The 24,844-nt window shown below is 49.4% G+C and overlaps 1 protein-coding gene across 1 annotated transcript in view; it reads right to left on the bottom strand.

Moving 5' to 3' along the window:
* NPR2 (natriuretic peptide receptor 2) overlaps window positions 1–24,844 on the bottom strand; it is a 409,403-nt gene that overhangs the window by 59,711 nt on the left and 324,848 nt on the right. The window contains exons 15-16 of the mRNA XM_078677701.1: window positions 7,300–7,446; window positions 5,552–5,675 (exon numbers count right to left, since the gene is read on the bottom strand). Coding sequence (XP_078533827.1) covers window positions 5,552–5,675; window positions 7,300–7,446 — 271 coding nt within the window. The remainder of the gene's footprint in view (window positions 1–5,551; window positions 5,676–7,299; window positions 7,447–24,844) is intronic.

The raw sequence follows: 24,844 nt of genomic DNA, 5'->3' as shown, positions 1-24,844 counted from the left end.
CCCCCCCACCCACCCATAGCCTATCCTTCCCCTTGTGACCCTCCCCATCCACTACTCCCTATGGCACCACCTACGATATACTACCTCCCTGGCATCCCGGCGCCACTGCCCAGCACCCCTGGTACCTGTCTCCAGCCCCACTGGTACCGCTCCACAGCACCCCTGGTACCTCTCCCTGCCACCACGGTCCCTCTGCCCAGCACCCCTGGTACCTCTCCCTGCCACCCCGGTCCCTCTGCCCAGCACCCCTGGTACCTCTCCCTGCCACCCCGGTCCCTCTGCCCAGCACCCCTGGTACCTCTCCCTGCCACCACGGTCCCTCTGCCCAGCACCCCTGGTACCTCTCCCTGCCACCACGATCCCTCTGCCCAGCACCCCTGGTACCTCTCCCTGCCACCACGATCCCTCTGCCCAGCACCCCTGGTACCTCTCCCTGCCACGCCGGTCCCTCTGCCCAGCACCCCTGGTACCTGTCTCCAGCCCCACTGGTACTGCTCCACAGCACCCCTGGTACCTCTCCCTGCCACCTGGTCCCTCTGCCCAGCACCCCTGGTACCTCTCCCTGCCACCTGGTCCCTCTGCCCAGCACCCCTGGTACCTCTCCCTGCCACCACGGTCCCTCTGCCCAGCACCCCTGGTACCTCTCCCTGCCACCACGGTCCCTCTGCCCAGCACCCCTGGTACCTCTCCCTGCCACCCCGGTCCCTCTGCCCAGCACCCCTGGTACCTCTCCCTGCCACCCCGGTCCCTCTGCCCAGCACCCCTGGTACCTCTTACCAGGCGTCCTGTTACCTCTACCTGGAACGCCTGTTACCTCCTTCCGGCACCCCCGGTACCCCTGTCTGGCACGCTTGGTACCTGAGACACAATACCTGAGCATTTGTGGCAATCTCTGTGGGGCCCATAAATGTCACTTGTCCCCCCTAAACAATTAGAATTCATCACACGACCCCCAATACTGTGCCTTCAAGTGAGCCATGTGGGGGCGTGTGGGGTGCACACTGCCGTCCAGGGGGAAGGTTGTTCCCAAACTGCGTAGTCCGAAAGAGAGACATTTTCTGCCGAATGACGCCGCAGGTGGAGGCGTGGACTCCTCAAGTCACTGCGCCTAGATAGGACCAACTCCCCCAACCTGGCACTCCCTGGGTAAAGTGTGAACCCCTCAATTAGTGGTGTTAAAAGAGGCAAATATTCCAGAAGAGTCTGGGCCAAGGGCGCTGTATATCAGTCGACATGTAGGGTTTGCCCCAAAAGTGGGCTTGGTCATTCAACACTTTTGGCTTTGGGAGCTGATTTGGGAACTCCCTACTTACCAGAATGGCACACTTAGTACTTGCATGAGGCACTTAACCCCTTCCACTTGGGGCAAATTCCCCCGTGGTGCGGGGGGAGGGGCCACACGCGGCCCCGCGGTGCTCGTGAAGAGCCCAGCTCGTCATGCTGCACAGTGGAGCTGTGCTCGTGACGAGTTGAGCTCGTCCCAACTCCGCCCACTCCCATGGAACGCCCCACACAGGCGGGGAATTAGCCCCGCGTGGGCCGACCGCGGCCCTTATGACGAGCTCAGCTCGTCATGAGCACAGCTCCACTGTGCCTCATGACGAGCTCAGCTCGTCATAAGCACGCAAGGGGTTAATACCTGCATGGGTGCTCCACCCCACTAAAGGGGCTTGTTGATAGGTGATGTAGTTGTGTTTCAGAAATGTAAGGCTTTGCCTAAATGAAAACATGGACTTTGGCTAATACGGGGAGATTAGCCCTCAGACTCCATCTTAATGTGACATTTCATTGCATCATGTGTGTAAACTCACATGTTTATGTCTCAGCAGAATAAAGTCTGAACGTGCTTCATGGGCATGCACATCGACATTTCTATTAAATCAAGGTTCCACTAGCTGTCTTGGCAGAATCACACACGATGTAACAATACTGGTTCCAGCACAGGTGGTGAAGCGCCATGTTGTAGGATTATGAGTACGTCTGGGCTGGGAAATCCGTTCTGCTCGAGGAGTTTGCGGAGATTTCCGCACTGCGCTTTACGCGGAGCTTGCAATGTTCCGATAAACTCGCCTTCGTCAATGTCAAGTTGGCGAGCGTGAGCGAGGAAAATCCACCTCCCGGCAAGATTTTTTCTCATTCACGATCGTCAACATCAAGTTGGTGAGCGCGAGCGAGGAAAATCAATTTCCCGGCGGGATTTCTTAACGCAGGCAGTTACATTTCTCATTGCGAGTGGTCATGTATGCTCGCGCTGGAATCTATGCGCTTGCATGGAGAAAGCTGCTGCTCGAGTCAAAATCTATTTGAGGGGCAGAAAGGAAGCAACGCACGCTTGTGGTGTGAATGGTGCCGCTCGCGATGATTGCACAGTGCAGACAGGCACCTGGCACTGAAAATCACAGCGAAGGCATTTATCCAACAAACTCTGTCACTTGCGGAGCTTCGCGTAGCGCAGAAGAGGGTTTTTTTGCACTTCACGGAGTACAGCGTAGCAGAATTCCGCAAAGTCCGCTCAGGCTTAATTATAAGAGACTTACCAAATGTATTCTGCAATTGTTCCTCTCTGCTGAACTCTTATTGGATTACGACCGTGAGAGCCATGCATAGCTGTAGTAAATACATTAAATCCCTTTTTCAGAGCCCTATAAAAGTATGCTCTTCTTGGTTGACGGAAGACCCTCTTTCACTCACCCTAGGAGGCAAATCCATGCGAGAATACACCACTCCTGGCCCGTCAGTCTCGCAGAGACCTGTAGCACATTGCCACTGGATGAACATCATTTGACTTTCACCCGTGTGGGAATGCTCGCTTTGTGCTTTGGAGGAGTATCACTTAGATGGGGTATTTGTTGCTGGCGTGGTTACCTGCATGGGTCCTACCTATCTGGATAAACTTCAGTCCCTAAGTCTGCAATGTCATGCAGTCAACTTAATGAAGTTGAAGGCAATAGAGGAGACGATCTTACTACACCTCACGTCATCCGGCCATTCATGTTGGTGCCATGACCACTTCATGAAATTTACCCCTAATTGAGAGATCCCCTTTCAACACCAACTACCTCGAATTTAATCCATAAAGGAGTATGCTATTGGATCCTTCATGTGTCTGGGAATATCTATCTTCATCCAGGAACCAGGTAATGACAGTCAGACCCTCCCCTTAGCGGTGGCGAGGAAATGCTTTGTGAGGAGCCTTAAACTCACGAATTCTGTAACGCCCTATGCCCCGAATCTGCCACTCTTGGGTACGCCCTGGGAGGGAGGAACATTAACGGAGACTGCACTGAACTGCTGGACGTCTGTTGACCTGGAGGGCCTGGGAGATCTGTACGAGGAAGGTGCCCTTCTCTCCTTCGAAACCCTGGCAGCTAATACTGACTTGCCGCCAGGACAATTTCTGGTCCACGCAAAACTCCTTTACACACTGACGAGGGCCTGGGGCGACCTCTCTGAGGAGCTGCCCACGCACCTACTGGTGCAATATCTGCATGTGATGGGAAACGGTTCCCATATAGTGCACCTGCTAGCCCAAGCGCTGCACTTCCACACGCAATTTTCGTACCAAAAACTGAGAGACAAGTGGAAGGCGGATAGGGGTCATGACTGGTCCGATAAGCAGTGGGCAAGGATACTAGCTGGGGCAGGCAACGTCACGCGCAACTCACGGTTTAGGTTAATCCAATATTATATAGTACACCGGGCATATCTGACTCCGGATAAGCTCAATCGCTATTTCGGCCTCACCACCTCGGCATGTCCCAGGTGTGGACTATTGGATGCAAATCTGTTGCATGTCCTCTGGGGGTGCCCTCCCCTCTGTAGCTACTGGGTAGCGGTGTCGACCTCATTGTCGGCAGCGACGGGGGGCTCCCTGCCTCACACATGGGAAGCCTGTCTTCTGGGACTATTTCGGCGAACTAAACAAACGAAAGTTCAGGAGCGATTCTGGGACCTGGGACTGATAACAGCGAAGCGCCTCATCACCAAGCGCTGGAAGAATAATGCCCCCCCCCGAGCGGTAGACTGGCGCAATTCCTTTAATAACTGGGCCGGGGCGGAGAGTGTGGCGCTACATAGAGAAGAAACAGCGGGGCTCCGCATGTACCCTATAGCGCAGGACTGGGACGCCGCCCTCGCCGCACACCACCAATCGTGTCAGCAACTTAGACGCCCAACTGACGTTGAACACTCTGTCGCCAGCGACCTCCCCACGGACCCCACCGTCCCCCCCCCCCCAGAGCCCCTTTTCCCTCTCCCCCCCTCTCCCTCCCCGTTGTCCTCCCCTCTACCCTCGCTCTTGCTATGCCCCCCCCTCTCCCCTCCTCCCCCCCTCTGCTCCGCGCTGGCCCCCTGCCCCCCCCCGACACATTTCCCATAGGCAATTCCGATCCCCCATCGCGCTGGCATAATACCGGACATGCTTGCTTCCCCGGCCCCAAACCGCCTATCCTTGGAGTGGTGCATGTACACGTATACTCTGTTTCTTTGTGGGCACATGGTCTCCTGTTTCTATGTCTCTAAGATTTGTTAAATATTGTCACTCATTGTTTTATTGAGTCTAGGAGTAAGATTTGAATATGTATAATAACAAGTGTATATGCGTGAAACTTTGCTATTACCTGTATGATGTAACGAGTGCTCTCACGATGCCACTCCGGAGAAGAGATATGTAGAAGCAGTTAATAGTTCCTGTAGACAAGCGACCACTGTTGCTTCTGTTATCCGTTGTAATATGGACTGTACCTGTAACTATTGCCAAGTAGACTCCTTTGATCTGTTATCACGTCAGATATGACTGTTGTTTCTTCCACAGTATGCATATCCAAGAGAACGGACATGAAACATGCTCAGTTGTGTTGCCTAGTCACCATACGTGCATTGTCTAATGGCTTGATGTCTGCATTTTGTAACAATAAAAATATTCAAACAAAAAAATGACAGTCAGGCCCTCCCTGCCCCATTGTAATAACATAAAGGGCATGTGTACAGTACAGGTTCACCCAGAGGGGCATCTTGGCGCTAAATAATAGATGTTTATCATTACCAAATTCAATGGTACTCATTTTATTGACCTCAGATGGATGAAAGGCTGAGTGGATCAGCCGAGATTTGAACCTATAACCATGAGGTCACACACAGGACCCTCCAGTGTATGCATTAGTCCAGTCCCCGGACCTGATAATTCTCGCCTCGTGCCTAGTCTAATCATGGGTCCCACTCAGTGACTCTGGGCAATAGTTTGCTTAATCTCCACAACGGCCCCAACAGCGCTGGGATGCCTGGCCTCCACCTTGGGGGTGCCCAGGAGTGGACATTTCACAGGAAAGCTAGGATGGGTTCCACAACGGTATGAATACAGCGCTACGAGGCCTCCGGGTAGAAGTGCGCTATATAAATACTACACATTTACATTTACATTTAAGCCACCAGACCCATCCTAAAATGGAATGTCAGTCATTTCCTGTGTACAAGCCGTGCCTGCATTGCAAGTGGGTACTTTGTTTGACTTCTGCATGCCTCCGGTGTTTATTGTACACACAGCACTGCTCACCTGCATGGGCGTGCTCTCGGCGGACATGGAGGTGAAGCCCACAATGTCGCTGAAGTAGATGGTGACGCTGTCGAAGGCCTCGGCCTGCACGGTTTCTCCGCGTTTCAGCTGCTCCGCGACAGAGCTGTTGAGAAGGAAGGAACAGAGCATGAGGGTGACGACAAGGGAGAAGGCTTCCCAGCACGAGGAGCCCAACCAGAAGCTCTGCCTTGTAAATGCAGACGCACAACTTTTGTGACCACAAGCACAAGGGGCAAGGTTATATATGGTCATTTGTGGTCAATATATAATTAACCAGAGACAAGGCTAGCGAGGCATGGTTGCCTAAAATAACACGCACATGGTATAGTAAAGATCAAGGAAAGGTCATAAGCGCTGGCTCGTGGAGGAAGGGGGCCTAGTCAACTACTCGAATTAATATTGAGTCAACTACTAGAGTTGATATTGAGGTAAGGCAAAGTGGAGTCATAAACAAGGTGTGGTGATATGTCAGGGTAATGACCAATTGGGAAGGTTTATCATTTTTACTTTATTTCCCTCCCTGTTTCTCTCCACACCTTTTCCCTCCCCTCTCCACCTACACCTACCGAGTCAACTTCCCAGGCACTTCTTTCATCACTTTGTCCTGATGAGATCCCAATACTTAGCTGGGATTGAAACGTCATCGACACATACGTCTTCAACTCTATACTGCAATCTGTATCTAATTGTGGAGTATGAGATGTAAATCTGATTGTGACTGTTTGCCTACCTACATTTTCACACATTGAAAAGTCACGTTTTAAGTCTCTTGCCTGCGGTAAGGAAATCGGCTGATTTCCCATTACCCTGTCATGCTCAGCTCATTCACCTTTCTGTATAATAATTTGTGCGTTGAATTTAATTGTTAATAAATGCTTCTATCTTTCGATTTGCTACACTCGTAATCCCAGTTTTGATTGTAAAATTGTGTTATTGTACCAATTTACCTTGTATGGGACCACTGTTGTTCTTAACATATGTCCACCCTTGGTCCCTTCAGACTTCTAGGGTCCCCTTGTGTCTTTTTTTGGACGCTCTACACAGCACCCAGTGAGGACCCTGTTCTCACTTGTTGATATATATGGAGGTTGTTCCTACTGTTTCATCCCTGATTGGCTGGTCATTCTACACAGCACCAAGTGAGGACCTTCTTCTCACTTGGTGATATATATGGAGGTTGATCTTACTGTTGTAATCCCTGATTGGCTGGACGCTCTACACAGCAACCAATGATGACCCTGTTCTCACTTGTTGATACATATGGAGGTTGATCTTACTGTTGTAAGCCCTGATTGGCTGGACGCTCTACACAGCGACCAATGATGACCCTGTTCTCACTTGTTGATACATATGGAGGTTGCTCTTACTGTTATAAGCCCTGATTGGCTGGACGCTCTACACAGCACCCAATGAGGACCCTTTTCTCACTTGGTGATACATATGGAGGTTGATCTTACTGTTATAAGCCCTGATTGGCTGGACGCTCTACACAGCAACCAATGATGACCTTGTTCTCACTTGTTGATACATATGGAGGTTGATCTTACTGTTTCATCCCTGATTGTCCGGACGCTCTACACAGCTCCCAGTGAGGATTCCACTCTACCCTGGTGCAGGGTTACCCAGGATGGATACCTTTACTCAGTCGTGTGTGATGCACTGCTCCCAGCACCCACATACCCCGCTAGGCTGTAGTAGGACACAGTTGGACAGACAGGAGCTCTTACTGTGGGAGGATCTGGTACAGCAGGTTCTCAGCCTTCCTTTTCTCCTCAAGGTACGCCTGAGTCCTCTCCTCCACCAGCTTCTCCAGGTTGTTGGCGTACTGCTCCATGCGGGACAGGAGGTTGTCGAGGATGCTGCTGCTGGCCTCTCTGCAGGGAAAGAAAGACATTGTGATACTGGGTGCTGCACCCTCACAGGAGCAGGCCTCCTCGTTACCGGATACAGCGGGTCTTCTATGCCCCCAGAACTCCCCCGGATTTTTAATGTCACCTCTAGACCTCAACAAGGCATACCTTTGCCGTGTGTTTGTTCCGGGGATGGGAAGTAGTACTACAGGGGTACTCTGTCACGCATTCTGATACCCCTTTGCCCAACTCCCGATTAGTAAAAGTGGCATGAGGGCACACTCCTTTCTATTTGGGTGAATTGTAAATAAATATTCCCAGAATGCTCCCATCTTACTTCCTTTTAGATGTATTGGGGTCAACTCACAAAAGCATGTAAGAGAACAGAAGAGTTCTACAGGGGCAGTACTTTATGCACGTTTTCTCCAAAATTACTCGGACCCTACTTTTCTACACCATGTTCATCTCTCCCTCAAGCCTTCGAGGGCACACTGCCATCAGTTTAATAATCCATCATTGCTGATGGATAGCTGATTTATCTTTGTCCATCAAGAGGCGTGGCCTGCAGAGATAGGCGTAATACTCCAGGTGTGACCTGCAGAGGTGGACATAATACTCCAGGTGTGACCAGGAGAGATGGACATAACACTCCATGTGTGACCTGCAGAGATGGACATCATACTCCAGGTGTGACCTGCAGAGATGGACATAATACTCCAGGTGTGACCTGGAGAGATGGACATAACACTCCAGGTGTGACCTGGAGAGATGGACATAATACTCCAGGTGTGACTTGCAGAGATGGACATAATACTCCAGGTGTAACCTGGAGAGATGGACATAATACTCCAGGTGTGACCTGCACAGATGGACATAATACTCCAGGTGTGACCTGCAGAGGTGGACATAAAACTCCAGGTGTGACCTGCGGAGATGGACATAACGCTCCAGGTGTGACCTGCAGAGATGGACATAATACTCCTGGTGTGACCTGCGGAGATGGACATAACACTCCAGGTGTGACCTGCGGAGATGGACATAACGCTCCAGGTGTGACCTGCGGAGATGGACATAACACTCCAGGTGTGACCTGCGGAGATGGACATAACGCTCCAGGTGTGACCTGCAGAGATGGACATAATACTCCAGGTGTGACCTGCAGAGATGGACATCATACTCCAGGTGTGACCTGCGGAGATGGACATAACGCTCCAGGTGTGACCTGCAGAGATGGACATAATACTCCTGGTGTGACCTGCGGAGATGGACATAACACTCCAGGTGTGACCTGCGGAGATGGACATAACGCTCCAGGTGTGGCCTGCAGAGGTGGACATAATACTCCAGGTGTGACCTGCAGAGGTGGACATAAAACTCCAGGTGTGACCTGTAGAGATGGACATCATACTCCAGGTGTGACCTGTAGAGATGGACATCATACTCCAGGTGTGACCTGCAGAGATGGACATCATACTCCAGGTGTGACCTGCAGAGATGGACATCATACTCCAGGTGTGACCAGGAGAGATGGACATGATACTCCAGGTGTGACCAGGAGAGATGGACATCATACTCCAGGTGTGACCTGCAGAGATGGACATCATACTCCAGGTGTGACCTGCAGAGATGGACATCATACTCCAGGTGTGACCAGGAGAGATGGACATGATACTCCAGGTGTGACCAGGAGAGATGGACATCATACTCCAGGTGTGACCTGTAGAGATGGACATCATACTCCAGGTGTGACCTGCAGAGATGGACATCATACTCCAGGTGTGACCTGCAGAGATGGACATCATACTCCAGGTGTGACCAGGAGAGATGGACATCATACTCCAGGTGTGACCAGGAGAGATGGACATCATACTCCAGGTGTGACCTGCAGAGATGGACATAATACTCCAGGTGTGACCTGCAGAGATGGACATAATACTCCAGGTGTGACCTGGAGAGATGGACATCATACTCCAGGTGTGACCTGAAGAGATGGACATAATACTCCAGGTGTGACCTGAAGAGATGGACATCATACTCCAGGTGTGACCTGGAGAGATGGACATCATACTCCAGGTGTGACCTGCAGAGATGGACATAACACTCCAGGTGTGACCTGTAGAGATGGACATAACACTCCAGGTGTGACCTGTAGAGATGGACATAATACTCCAGGTGTGACCTGCAGAGATGGACATAAAACTCCAGGTGTGACCTGCAGAGATGGACATAATACTCCAGGTGTGACCTGCAGAGATGGACATAAAACTCCAGGTGTGACCTGAAGAGATGGACATAATACTCCAGGTGTGACCTGTAGAGAAGGACATAATACTCCAGGTGTGACCTGCAGAGATGGACATAATACTCCAGGTGTGACCTGGAAAGATGGACATCATACTCCAGGTGTGACCTGCAGAGATGGACATAAAACTCCAGGTGTGACCTGAAGAGATGGACATCATACTCCAGGTGTGACCAGGAGAGATGGACATCATACTCCAGGTGTGACCTGAAGAGATGGACATAATACTCCAGATGTGACCTGCAGAGATGGACATAATACTCCAGGTGTGACCTGCAGAGATGGACATAACACTCCAGGTGTGACCTGTAGAGATGGACATAACACTCCAGGTGTGACCTGGAGAGATGGACATCATACTCCAGGTGTGACCTGGAGAGATGGACATCATACTCCAGGTGTGACCAGGAGAGATGGACATAAAACTCCAGGTGTGACCTGCAGAGATGGACATAATACTCCAGGTGTGACCTGCAGAGATGGACATAATACTCCAGGTGTGACCTGGAGAGATGGACATCATACTCCAGGTGTGACCTGCAGAGATGGACATAAAACTCCAGGTGTGACCTGCAGAGATGGACATAATACTCCAGGTGTGACCTGGAGAGATGGACATCATACTCCAGGTGTGACCAGGAGAGATGGACATCATACTCCAGGTGTGACCTGCAGAGATGGACATAATACTCCAGGTGTGACCTGCAGAGATGGACATAATACTCCAGGTGTGACCTGAAGAGATGGACATAATACTCCAGGTGTGACCTGGAGAGATGGACATCATACTCCAGGTGTGACCTGCAGAGATGGACATAAAACTCCAGGTGTGACCTGCAGAGATGGACATAATACTCCAGGTGTGACCTGGAGAGATGGACATCATACTCCAGGTGTGACCAGGAGAGATGGACATCATACTCCAGGTGTGACCTGCAGAGATGGACATAATACTCCAGGTGTGACCTGCAGAGATGGACATAATACTCCAGGTGTGACCTGGAGAGATGGACATCATACTCCAGGTGTGACCAGGAGAGATGGACGTAATACTCCAGGTGTGACCTGCAGAGATGGACATAATACTCCAGGTGTGACCTGTAGAGATGGACATAATACTCCAGGTGTGACCTGCAGAGATGGACATAATACTCCAGGTGTGACCTGGAGAGATGGACATAATACTCCAGGTGTGACCTGGAGAGATGGACATAATACTCCAGGTGTGACCTGTAGAGATGGACATAACACTCCAGGTGTGACCTGCAGAGATGGACATCATACTCCAGGTGTGATCTGTAGAGATGGACATAACACTCCAGGTGTGACCTGCAGAGACGGACATCATACTCCAGGTGTGACCTGCAGAGATGGACATCATACTCCAGGTGTGACCTGTAGAGATGGACATAACACTCCAGGTGTGACCTGCAGAGATGGACATCATACTCCAGGTGTGACCTGCAGAGATGGACATAACACTCCAGGTGTGACCTGCAGAGATGGACATAACACTCCAGGTGTGACCTGGAGAGATGGACATAACACTCCAGGTGTGACCTGCGGAGATGGACATAATACTCCAGGTGTGACCTGCAGAGATGGACATAACACTCCAGGTGTGACCTGCGGAGATGGACATAACGCTCCAGGTGTGACCTGCAGAGATGGACATAATACTCCTGGTGTGACCTGCGGAGATGGACATAACACTCCAGGTGTGACCTGCGGAGATGGACATAACGCTCCAGGTGTGACCTGCAGAGATGGACATAATACTCCAGGTGTGACCTGCGGAGATGGACATAACACTCCAGGTGTGACCTGCAGAGTTGGGTTTAACACTCCAGGTGTGACCTGCAGAGTTGGACATAATACTCCAGGTGTGACCTGGAGAGATGGACATAACACTCCAGGTGTGACCTGTAGAGTTGGACATAGCACTCCAGGTGTGACCTGCAGAGATGGACATAATACTCCAGGTGTGACCTGCAGAGAGGGACATAACACTCCAGGTGTGACCTGGAGAGATGTACATAACACTCCAGATGTGACCTGGAGAGATGGACATAACACTCCAGGTGTGACCTGCAGAGAGGGACATAACACTCCAGGTGTGACCTGCGGAGATGGACATAACACTCCAGGTGTGACCTGGAGAGATGTACATAACACTCCAGATGTGACCTGGAGAGATGGACATAACACTCCAGGTGTGACCTGCAGAGAGGGACATAACACTCCAGGTGTGACCTGCGGAGATGGACATAACACTCCAGGTGTAACCTGGAGAGTGGACATAACACTCCAGGTGTGACCTGGAGAGATGGACATAACACTCCAGGTGTGACCTGCAGAGAGGGACATAACACTCCAGGTGTGACCTGCAGAGATGTACATAACACTCCAGGTGTGGCCTGTAGAGATGGACATAATACTCCAGGTGTGACCTGCGGAGATGAACATAATACTCCAGGTGTGACCTGGAGAGATGTACATAACACTCCAGATGTGACCTGCGGAGATGGACATAACACTCCAGGTGTGACCTGGAGAGATGTACATAACACTCCAGATGTGACCTGGAGAGATGGACATAACACTCCAGGTGTGACCTGCGGAGATGGACATAACACTCCAGGTGTGACCTGGAGAGATGTACATAACACTCCAGATGTGACCTGGAGAGATGGACATAACACTCCAGGTGTGACCTGCAGAGAGGGACATAACACTCCAGGTGTGACCTGCAGAGATGGACATAACACTCCAGGTGTGACCAGTAGAGATGGACATAATACTCCAGGTGTGACCTGCAGAGAGGGACATAATACTCCAGATGTGGCCTGTAGAGATGGACATAATACTCCAGGTGTGACCTGCGGAGATGGACATAACACTCCAGGTGTGACCTGTAGAGATGGACATAATACTCCAGGTGTGACCTGCGGAGATGGACATAACACTCCAGGTGTGACCTCTAGAGATGGACATAACACTCCAGGTGTGACCTGTAGAGATGGACATAACACTCCAGGTGTGACCTGGAGAGATGGACATAACACTCCAGGTGTGACCTCTAGAGATGGACATAACACTCCAGGTGTGACCTGTAGAGATGGACATAACACTCCAGGTGTGACCTGCAGAGATGGACATAACACTCCAGGTTTGACCTGTAGAGATGGACATAACACTCCAGGTGTGACCTGCAGAGATGGACATAACACTCCAGGTGTGACCTGCAGAGATGGACACAACACTCCAGGTGTGACCTGCAGAGATGGACATAACACTCCAGGTGTGACCTGTACAGATGGACATAACACTCCAGGTGTGACCTGTAGAGATGGACATAACACTCCAGGTGTGACCTGCAGAGGTGGACATAATACTCCAGGTGTGACCTGTACAGATGGACATAACACTCCAGGTGTGACCTGTAGAGATGGACATAACACTCCAGGTGTGACCTGCAGAGGTGGACATAATACTCCAGGTGTCACCTGTACAGATGGACATAACACTCCAGGTGTGACCTGTAGAGATGGACATAACACTCCAGGTGTGACCTGTAGAGATGGACATAACACTCCAGGTGAGACCTGTAGAGATGGACATAACACTCCAGGTGTGACCTGCAGAGAGGGACATAACACTCCAGGTGTGACCTGTAGAGAGGGACATAACACTCCAGGTGTGACCTGTAGAGATGGACATAGCACTCCAGGTGTGACCTGTAGAGATGGACATAATACTCCAGGTGTGACTTGTACAGATGTACATAACACTCCAGGTGTGACCTGGAGAGATTGGCATAACACTCCAGGTGTGACCTGTAGAGATGGAGATAACACTCCAGGTGTGACCTGCAGAGATGGACATAATACTCCAGGTGTGACCTGGAGAGATGGACATAACACTCCAGGTGTGACCTGTACAGATGTACATAACACTCCAGGTGTGACCTGGAGAGATGGACATAATACTCCAGGTGTGACCTGCGGAGATGGACATAATACTCCAGGTGTGACCTGCAGAGAGGGGCATAATACTCCAGGTGTGACCTGCGGAAATGGACATAACACTCCAGGTGTGACCTGTAGAGATGGAGATAACACTCCAGGTGTGACCTGTACAGATGTACATAACACTCCAGGTGTGACCTGGAGAGATGGACATAATACTCCAGGTGTGACCTGCTGAGATGGACATAATACTCCAGGTGTGACCTGCTGAGATGGACATAACACTCCAGGTGTGACCTGTACAGATGTACATAACACTCCAGGTGTGACCTGGAGAGATGGACATAATACTCCAAGTGTGACCTGTAGAGATGGACATAATACTCCAGGTGTGACCTGTAGAGATGGACATGCCACTCCAGGTGTGACCTGGAGAGATGGACATAATACTCCAGGTGTGACCTGGAGAGATGGACATAATACTCCAGGTGTGACCTGCAGAGATGGACATAATACTCCAGGTGTGACCTGCGGAGATGGACATAATACTCCAGGTGTGACCTGCAGAGATGGACATCATACTCCAGGTGTGACCTGCAGAGATGGACATAATACTCCAGGTGTGACCTGTACAGATGTACATAACACTCCAGGTGTGACCTGGAGAGATGGACATAATACTCCAGGTGTGACCTGTAGAGATGGACATAATACTCCAGGTGTGACCTGTAGAGATGGACATAACACTCCAGGTGTGACCTGGAGAGATGGACATAATACTCCAGGTGTGACCTGTAGAGATGGACATAATACTCCAGGTGTGACCTGTAGAGATGGACATAATACTCCAGGTGTGACCTGCTGAGATGGACATAATACTCCAGGTGTGACCTGCTGAGATGGAGATAACACTCCAGGTGTGACCTGCAGAGATGGACATAATACTCCAGGTGTGACCTGTAGAGATGGACATAATACTCAAGGTGTGACCTGTAGAGATGGACATAATACTCCAGGTGTGACCTGCTGAGATGGACATAATACTCCAGGTGTGACCTGCGGAGATGGACATAGTACTCCAGGTGTGACCTGTATAGATGTACATAACACTCCAGGTGTGACCTGTAGAGATGGACATAATACTCCAGGTGTGACCTGCGGAGATGGACATAGTACTCCAGGTGTGACCTGCTGAGATGGACATAATACTCCAGGTGTGACCTGTACAGATGTACATAACACTCCAGGTGTGACCTGGAGAGATGGACATAATACTCCAGGTGTGACCTGTAGAGATGGACATAATACTCCAGGTGTGACCTGTAGAGATGGACATAACACTCCAGGTGTGACCTGCGGAGATGGACATAGTACTCCAGGTGTGACCTGCTGAGATGGACATAATACTCCAGGTGTGACCTGTACAGATGTACATAACACTCCAGGTGTGACCTGGAGAGATGGACATAATACTCCAGGTGTGACCTGTAGAGATGGACATAATACTCCAGGTGTGACCTGTAGAGATGGACATAATACTCCAGATGTGACCTGTACAGATGTACATAACACTCCAGGTGTGACCTGGAGAGATGGACATAACACTCCAGGTGTGACCTGTAGAGATGGAGATAACACTCCAGGTGTGACCTGCAGAGATGGACATAATACTCCAGGTGTGACCTGGAGAGATGGACATAACACTCCAGGTGTGACCTGTACAGATGTACATAACACTCCAGGTGTGACCTGGAGAGATGGACATAATACTCCAGGTGTGACCTGTAGAGATGGACATAATACTCCAGGTGTGACCTGTAGAGATGGACATAATACTCCAGATGTGACCTGTACAGATGTACATAACACTCCAGGTGTGACCTGGAGAGATGGACATAACACTCCAGGTGTGACCTGTAGAGATGGAGATAACACTCCAGGTGTGACCTGCAGAGATGGACATAATACTCCAGGTGTGACCTGTAGAGATGGACATAACACTCCAGGTGTGACCTGTAGAGATGGACATAATACTCCAGGTGTGACCTGTAGAGATGGACATAATACTCCAGGTGTGACCTGTAGAGATGGACATAATACTCCAGGTGTGACCTGCTGAGATGGACATAATACTCCAGGTGTGACCTGCAGAGATGGACATAGTACTCCAGGTGTGACCTGCAGAGATGGACATAGTACTCCAGGTGTGACCTGCTGAGATGGACATAACACTCCAGGTGTGACCTGTAGAGATGGACATAATACTCCAGGTGTGACCTGCTGAGATGGACATAACACTCCAGGTGTGACCTGTAGAGATGGACATAATACTCCAGGTGTGACCTGCTGAGATGGACATAATACTCCAGGTGTGACCTGCTGAGATGGACATAGTACTCCAGGTGTGACCTGCAGAGATGGACATAGTACTCCAGGTTTGACCTGCTGAGATGGACATAACACTCCAGGTGTGACCTGTAGAGATGGACATAATACTCCAGATGTGACCTGTACAGATGTACATAACACTCCAGGTGTGACCTGGAGAGATGGACATAACACTCCAGGTGTGACCTGTAGAGATGGAGATAACACTCCAGGTGTGACCTGCAGAGATGGACATAATACTCCAGGTGTGACCTGGAGAGATGGACATAACACTCCAGGTGTGACCTGTACAGATGTACATAACACTCCAGGTGTGACCTGGAGAGACGGACATAACACTCCAGGTGTGACCTGTAGAGATGGAGATAACACTCCAGGTGTGACCTGCAGAGATGGACATAATACTCCAGGTGGGACCTGGAGAGATGGACATAATACTCCAGGTGTGACCTGCTGAGATGGACATAATACTCCAGGTGTGACCTGTAGAGATGGACATAATACTCCAGGTGTGACCTGCAGAGATGGACATAATACTCCAGGTGTGACCTGTAGAGTTGGACATAATACTCCAGGTGTGACCTGCGGAGATGGACATAATACTCCAGGTGTGACCTATAGAGATGGACATAATACTCCAGGTGTGACCTGTACAGTTGGACATAATACTCCAGGTGTGACCTGCGGAGATGGACATAATACTCCAGGTGTGACCTGCAGAGAGGGACATAACACTCCAGGTGTGACCTGTAGAGATGGACATAATACTCCAGGTGTGACCTGCTGAGATGGACATAATACTCCAGGTGTGACCTGCAGAGATGGACATAATACTCCAGGTGTGACCTGCGGAGATGGACATAATACTCCAGGTGTGACCTGCAGAGATGGACATAATACTCCAGGTGTGACCTGCAGAGACAGACATAATACTCCAGGTGTGACCTGCAGAGATGGACATAATACTCCAGGTGTGACCTGTAGAGATGGACATAATACTCCAGGTGTGACCTGCGGAGATGGACATAATACTCCAGGTGTGACCTGCAGAGATGGACATAATACTCCAGGTGTGACCTGCAGAGATGGACATAATACTCCAGGTGTGACCTGCGGAGATGGACATAATACTCCAGGTGTGACCTGCAGAGATGGACATAATACTCCAGGTGTGACCTGCAGAGACAGACATAATACTCCAGGTGTGACCTGCAGAGATGGACATAATACTCCAGGTGTGACCTGCAGAGATGGACATCATACTCCAGGTGTGACCTGTAGAGATGGACATAATACTCCAGGTGTGACCTGTAGAGTTGGACATAATACTCCAGGTGTGACCTGCGGAGATGGACATAATACTCCAGGTGTGACCTGCAGAGAGGGACATAACACTCCAGGTGTGACCTGCAGAGATGGACATAATACTCCAGGTGTGACCTGCAGAGATGGACATAATACTCCAGCTGTGACCTGGAGAGATGGACATAATACTCCAGCTGTGACCTGGAGAGATGGACATAATACTCCAGGTGTGACCTGGAGAGATGGACATAATACTCCAGGTGTGACCTGTAGAGATGGACATAATACTCCAGGTGTGACCTGTAGAGTTGGACATAATACTCCAGGTGTGACCTGCGGAGATGGACATAATACTCCAGGTGTGACCTGAAGAGATGGACATAACACTCCAGGTGTGACCTGTAGAGATGGACATAATACTCCAGGTGTGACCTGCAGAGATGGACATAATACTCCAGGTGTGACCTGCAGAGATGGACATAATACTCCAGGTGTGACCTGCGGAGATGGACATAATACTCCAGGTGTGACCTGCAGAGATGGACATAATACTCCAGGTGTGACCTGCAGAGACAGACATAATACTCCAGGTGTGACCTGCAGAGATGGACATAACACTCCAGGTGTGACCTGCAGAGATGGACATAACACTCCAGGTGTGACCTGCTGAGATGGACATAATACTCCAGGTGTGACCTGCTGAGATGGACATAACACTCCAGGTGTGACCTGTACAGATGTACATAACACTCCAGGTGTGACCTGGAGAGATGGACATAATACTCCAGGTGTGACCTGTAGAGATGGACATAATACTCCAGGTGTGACCTGTAGAGTTGGACATGCCACTCCAGGTGTGACCTGGAGAGATGGACATAATACTCCAGGTGTGACCTGGAGAGATGGACATAATACTCCAGGTGTGACCTGCAGAGATGGACATAATACTCCAGGTGTGACCTGCGGAGATGGACATAATACTCCAGGTGTGACCTGCAGAGATGGACATCATACTCCAGGTGTGACCTGCAGAGATGGACATAATACTCCAGGTGTGACCTGTACAGATGTACATAACACTCCAGGTGTGACCTGGAGAGATGGACATAATACTCTAGGTGTGACCTGTAGAGATGGACATAATACTCCAGGTGTGACCTGTAGAGATGGACATAACACTGCAGGTGTGACCTGTACAGATGTACATAACACTCCAGGTGTGACCTGGAGAGATGGACATAATACTCCAGGTGTGACCTGTAGAGATGGACATAATACTCCAGGTGTGACCTGTAGAGATGGACATAATACTCCAGGTGTGACCTGCTGAGATGGAGATAACACTCCAGGTGTGACCTGCAGAGATGGACATAATACTCCAGGTGTGACCTGTAGAGATGGACATAACACTCCAGGTGTGACCTGTAGAGATGGACATAATACTCCAGGTGTGACCTGCTGAGATGGACATAATACTCCAGGTGTGACCTGCTGAGATGGACATAGTACTCCAGGTGTGACCTGCAGAGATGGACATAGTACTCCAGGTGTGACCTGCTGAGATGGACATAACACTCCAGGTGTGACCTGTAGAGATGGACATAATACTCCAGGTGTGACCTGCTGAGATGGACATAACACTCCAGGTGTGACCTGTAGAGATGGACATAATACTCCAGGTGTGACCTGCTGAGATGGACATAATACTCCAGGTGTGACCTGCTGAGATGGACATAGTACTCCAGGTGTGACCTGCAGAGATGGACATAGTACTCCAGGTGTGACCTGCTGAGATGGACATAACACTCCAGGTGTGACCTGTAGAGATGGACATAATACTCCAGGTGTGACCTGCTGAGATGGACATAATACTCCAGGTGTGACCTACGGAGATGGACATAGTACTCCAGGTGTGACCTGTACAGATGTACATAACACTCCAGGTGTGACCTGTAGAGATGGACATAACACTCCAGGTGTTATCTGTAGAGATGGACATAATACTCCAGGTGTGACCTGTAGAGATGGACATAACACTCCAGGTGTGACCTGTAGAGATGGACATAATACTCCAGGTGTGACCTGTAGAGATGGACATAACACTCCAGGTGTGACCTGTAGAGATGGACATAATACTCCAGGTGTGACCTGTAGAGATGGACATAACACTCCAGGTGTGACCTGTAGAGATGGACATAATACTCCAGGTGTGACCTGCGGAGATGGACATAGTACTCCAGGTGTGACCTGTACATATGTACATAACACTCCAGGTGTGACCTGTAGAGATGGACATAATACTCCAGGTGTGACCTGTAGAGATGGACATAACACTCCAGGTGTTATCTGTAGAGATGGACATAATACTCCAGGTGTGACCTGTAGAGATGGACATAACACTCCAGGTGTGACCTGTAGAGATGGACATAATACTCCAGGTGTGACCTGTAGAGATGGACATAACACTCCAGGTGTGACCTGTAGAGATGGACATAACACTCCAGGTGTGACCTGTAGAGATGGACATAACACTCCAGGTGTGACCTGTAGAGATGGACATAGTACTCCAGGTGTGACCTGGAGAGATGGACATAACACTCCAGGTGTGACCTGTAGAGATGGAGATAACACTCCAGGTGTGACCTGCAGAGATGGACATAATACTCCAGGTGTGACCTGTAGAGATGGACATAATACTCCAGGTGTGACCTGTAGAGATGGACATAATACTCCAGGTGTGACCTGCTGAGATGGACATAATACTCCAGGTGTGACCTGCGGAGATGGACATAGTACTCCAGGTGTGACCTGTACAGATGTACATAACACTCCAGGTGTGACCTGTAGAGATGGACATAACACTCCAGGTGTTATCTGTAGAGATGGACATAATACTCCAGGTGTGACCTGCTGAGATGGACATAACACTCCAGGTGTGACCTGCGGAGATGGACATCATACTCAGGTGTGACCTGCAGAGATGGACATAATACTCCAGGTGTGACCTGGAGAGATGGACATCATACTCCAGGTGTGACCAGGAGAGATGGACATAACACTCCAGGTGTGACCTGCAGAGAGGGACATAACACTCCAGGTGTGACCTGGAGAGAGGGACATAACACTCCAGGTGTGACCTGGAGAGATGGACATAATACTCCAGGTGTGACCTGGAGAGATGTACATCATACTCCAGGTGTGACCCTGTAGAGATGGACATAACACTCCAGGTGTGACCGGCAGAGATGGACATCATACTCCAGGTGTGACCCTGTAGAGATGGACATAACACTCCAGGTGTGACCTGCGGAGATGGACATAACACTCCAGTTGTGACCTGCAGAGATGGACATAACACTCCAGGTGTGACCTGGAGAGATGTACATAACACTCCAGATGTGACCTGGAGAGATGGACATAACACTCCAGGTGTGACCTGCAGAGAGGGACATCATACTCCAGGTGTGACCTGCGGAGATGGACATAATCCATTTTACTACATAAGGGTTTTGGTACTGACCTTTTACCTAGTTAGGTTCCTCATAAATGTTGTGTGGTTTTTCTCGAAAACTAGCCTCATTTATTATGCAGGAGGATTCTCAGAATCGAAGCAGGATTACCATCTTCTGCATAATAACTGTGTATACGGTTCATCACTGTTGTCAGCCTTGGCCGACATGACACAGCAAGGTGGAACCCCTGAGGGTACCTTTTGGGTGTATAAACACCATATCATTGCTGGGGCGGGCAGAGGAGAAAGACTTCCATGCTGACACGAGACACTGAGGTTCTTTTACGCAGACACTCCAGCACGCAGTGGTCTGACATCCCTCATGGGGTGTCCATCTCAAGACCAAGACGGGGTCCTTCGTTCTCTCACATCAGGTAATGGGGTAGGCTCTATCCTAGGGGGATTCTTATCTCTACACCTACATACATGCTACTTACATTTCAGTCCATCTAGTTAGGGTTAGTATCGTAGGAGTACATATTATTACTGTCATAGATCTATATACCTGCATATATCTATTGTTTTAGCACTATGGTAGAAATGTACCATCTATTTTCTCTCTCGGTTCTTATGGTCATTTATACCAGTTTCTGTCTTATGACTGTTGCCTCACACACATTTTACATTAAAATGACGCTGATTTAATAAATGCTTATTGAAAACGTACCCACTATTTATTCTGTGTATCTCTCTTAGACAAAATTGTACCCATATCTGTTGACTGGGCGTGAGTGTTTGATTGATTCAGATGCTCCGTCCATTACCACCCCCTTTTGTACCGCTTTTGGCCGCCATACGTGTGGCAGGGACGTGAGTCCCTTGCTCACTTTGCCACTGGATTCAAGCAAAAAACCACCACTGGGTCTGGGCCCCCAACAGCAAGGCTAAGCCACAAAGTATCAATGAACAAACAGAATGCCAATACTGTCACCACTACTTATTTTTAGTTTGTCAGACCATAAGAATTGTGCAATACGGTCAAATAACACGTCAAAGTTTTGAATGAATCCACTATTTTATTTTTGAATTTTTTCAAAGCAAGGATATTGGTTATTATTTCACCAATTCATTATACATTATACAACCTCTTCTCAATATACATATATTTACAAAATATTCACAAAAAAACCATTTACAATATTCACAATAACATTATTGTTAAAACAATCATACCCTCATGCATTCACATCCATACATAACAAAAAGTGTTATCACAAAACCTGGAATCCTAAATAATCACAGTGCGCCATATACAGATAATTTTCAATATTAACAATTTTTTGAAGGATTTTCTTTCTATTACTCCTATGTTTTAGATGGCGAAAAAGATTGTCTACGCGTTTCGAACTCACACTAGTCGCGGAGTTCTCATCAGGACAAATAAGCTCTAAAATCAAATAGAACGGTCTGCGGTTGCCTAGGTCATCCGTCAAAACACCAGTAATCCAAATGACACCATTTTAGTTTGGCGGTTGTGAAGCCTGGAGCGTGGCCACCCTAGTGCGGGGAAGGGGTGGATGTCCCCGTTGTGCTGCAGGGCTCGGCGCTCTAGTCAAAGTCCGTGCGCTTCCGTGTTGAGGCGTTGCTGTCCCCGTTGTCCGCAGCGGGAGTCACAAGGGGTTCGTAATTCCCGTGTGTAGTCGATCCTAGTGACAACAGTCGTGAAGCCTGGAATCAGTCTCGGCCGCACTTCCGGTTCCCAGGATTCCTTTCCGGAACCGGAAGTGCGGCCGAGACTGATAAGTCGTTCTCCCGTTTGTGGTAGGGTGCACAGTGGGATGATTGCAGTGGTTTGATCCAGTGCTACACTAGGATCTTTAAATTGTGCCGAAAAAAATTTCACCCAAGACTGGGCCGAAACATGATTGTCCGGTTTTTGGGGAACTGAGTCCCTACCCCGCCTGACAATCAACCAAAATTCAGTTTGGTTAGAGGATTCACATGCTCTAAGGAGATCGAGCCAGTAGGAATCATCCCAGTCCCGCTTGGCTGCCCAAAGAGTATGCTTGTAGCGCTGCCTAGCTATCCTAATATCATTGGTGTTCCGGGCCTTAACAGCGGCTATTAGGTTACTGTGAGCGTCTCTGCAACTCTTATTGTACCATTTTTTGTGCACCTTTGCGAAATCAGACTTTGAGGGTTTAGTGAGAAGGTTTTTAAGGCCCAAAAAACACTCCTCGTGGAGATGGGTGATTATAGAATCAACATTACCAGAAGGAGGTAATGGTGACATCCTACTCCACACATTGAGAACCTGCTCCTCAATCTTAGAAATGAGTTCTGGATCAACCAAAACCCTGGACCATTTTACTCGCCGTCTGTTGTCGCACAAGACTACATCAGACGTTAAGCAATTAGTTCCCATGACTGGAGCACCCAACCCGGGGACCAAAATCTCCAGGGAAAGGGGATTGTGGTCGCTCTCTGGTCTGGACTCTACCACCATATCTCTCACATTAGACCATGATTCGATATTAATCAATATATAGTCGATGCGGCTGGAGCTCAGGCCGTTGTCAAAGGTTTTTGACCCTAAGCTGTCAGAGCGTGTGCGCCCATTAGCTGCCCGAAGGCCCCACTCCAGACAGAAACCCAACCAGCTTAGAGCTGCCTCGGTGCCCCTAACCCCCTTGGTAATGGTTAGCGGGGGGATATTCCAGGCTGTATCCTCCTCAGATCCCACGTCCTCTGCCAAGGTAAGTATGGGCTCGAAGGATGTATTCATATCACCCGCTACTATGACAAGCTGATCAATTTTAACTTCCTTAAAGAGTTGATCGAGGTCATTCAGTACAGTTTGTTTTCTCCCACCCTGACAGCCACGGGCATAGACATCAATTAGGAGGAAATCCTTGGTGTTGGCTTTGCTCAAGGTAATACATAAGAGGTCTACACTCTCTACCAAAATTTCCTTAGCGTGGAAGCCCAGATTGTTTTTGATCCAAATGGTAAGGCCACCAGAGGCCCTACCCTTGGGACCCTGAATAGCAGGTTTGAAAAAGTTTAAGTAACCCAGTCTAAATAAGGGGACTGTTGACCATGTTTCTTGGAAAACAACGATATCATAGGAGTCAATGAAGTCGACCCAATCATCGTTGTCCAAGCGTCCCCGCAACCCTGTAGTTGAAATGACTGAGTGAAAAGTACTGTGCTGGTTCAACGATGCCTGAGGGGTCAGGGTTGTCATGTTCGATAGTTTCCAGAAACTATTCTCTCCTTGGTAAGAGGAGTTCATAGTGGCACTGTGAGCTGGCAGGTATCCAGGCGAACATATCGAGTGGGGGTGTCCGGAACCAGTCTGGACACCAGTCCCACAGTGTATGTTGTCTAAACGTGCAAACCCTATATAGATTTATAGGAAATACACAACAACACAATCTTTGGAATGAGGCCTCACACGCAGTGTTTGTTGCTGTTTTAGGCACTGTGGCCTGCACAAGCTCAAGGTGGGGAAAGATGGACAGCATTACCGGATGCATCGATTACAGTAAGAGGACTTCCAGACAGGGCCCCAGGGGAGAGTGTAAAGTGCTATCCACTCGTACTCACAAACCACTGCCACCCTCCAGACACACCTCAAGGGGGTGAGGCAGGACCGAGTGAGGCGGCACATCTGCCCATCCTTCCTTCTCCCAGCTGCACCCTTGGACGCCTTAAGCGCTGGAGCTGGTGTCTTCAAAGCGCCTTAGATTAAGGATCATCAGGAAACAAACAGGGGAACTTCAGAGGGTGCAATGAAAATGTAGGCAACGTGTGTGGACTGCCTGCAAGATGCAGCTGTTGGCCCTTCTGCCAGCTGGTTTAGCTTCTAGATTATGGGGTAGGATGTAGAGGAGTAAACAGAGGCAAGCAGCGAAAAAGGCGCAGACTCAGACTTACAGGCAAATGCTGGTTTATTCACATAAAAGAAACTCCATCACCACCCAGAGAGCCAAGATTCCAGCTTCC

The sequence above is a fragment of the Lissotriton helveticus genome, chromosome 2_1 (assembly GCF_964261635.1).
Source record: "Lissotriton helveticus chromosome 2_1, aLisHel1.1, whole genome shotgun sequence".
Lineage (NCBI taxonomy): Eukaryota > Metazoa > Chordata > Amphibia > Caudata > Salamandridae > Lissotriton > Lissotriton helveticus.
Note: the sequence above shows the minus strand (reverse complement) of the source record. Positions and strands in the feature narration are given on the sequence as shown.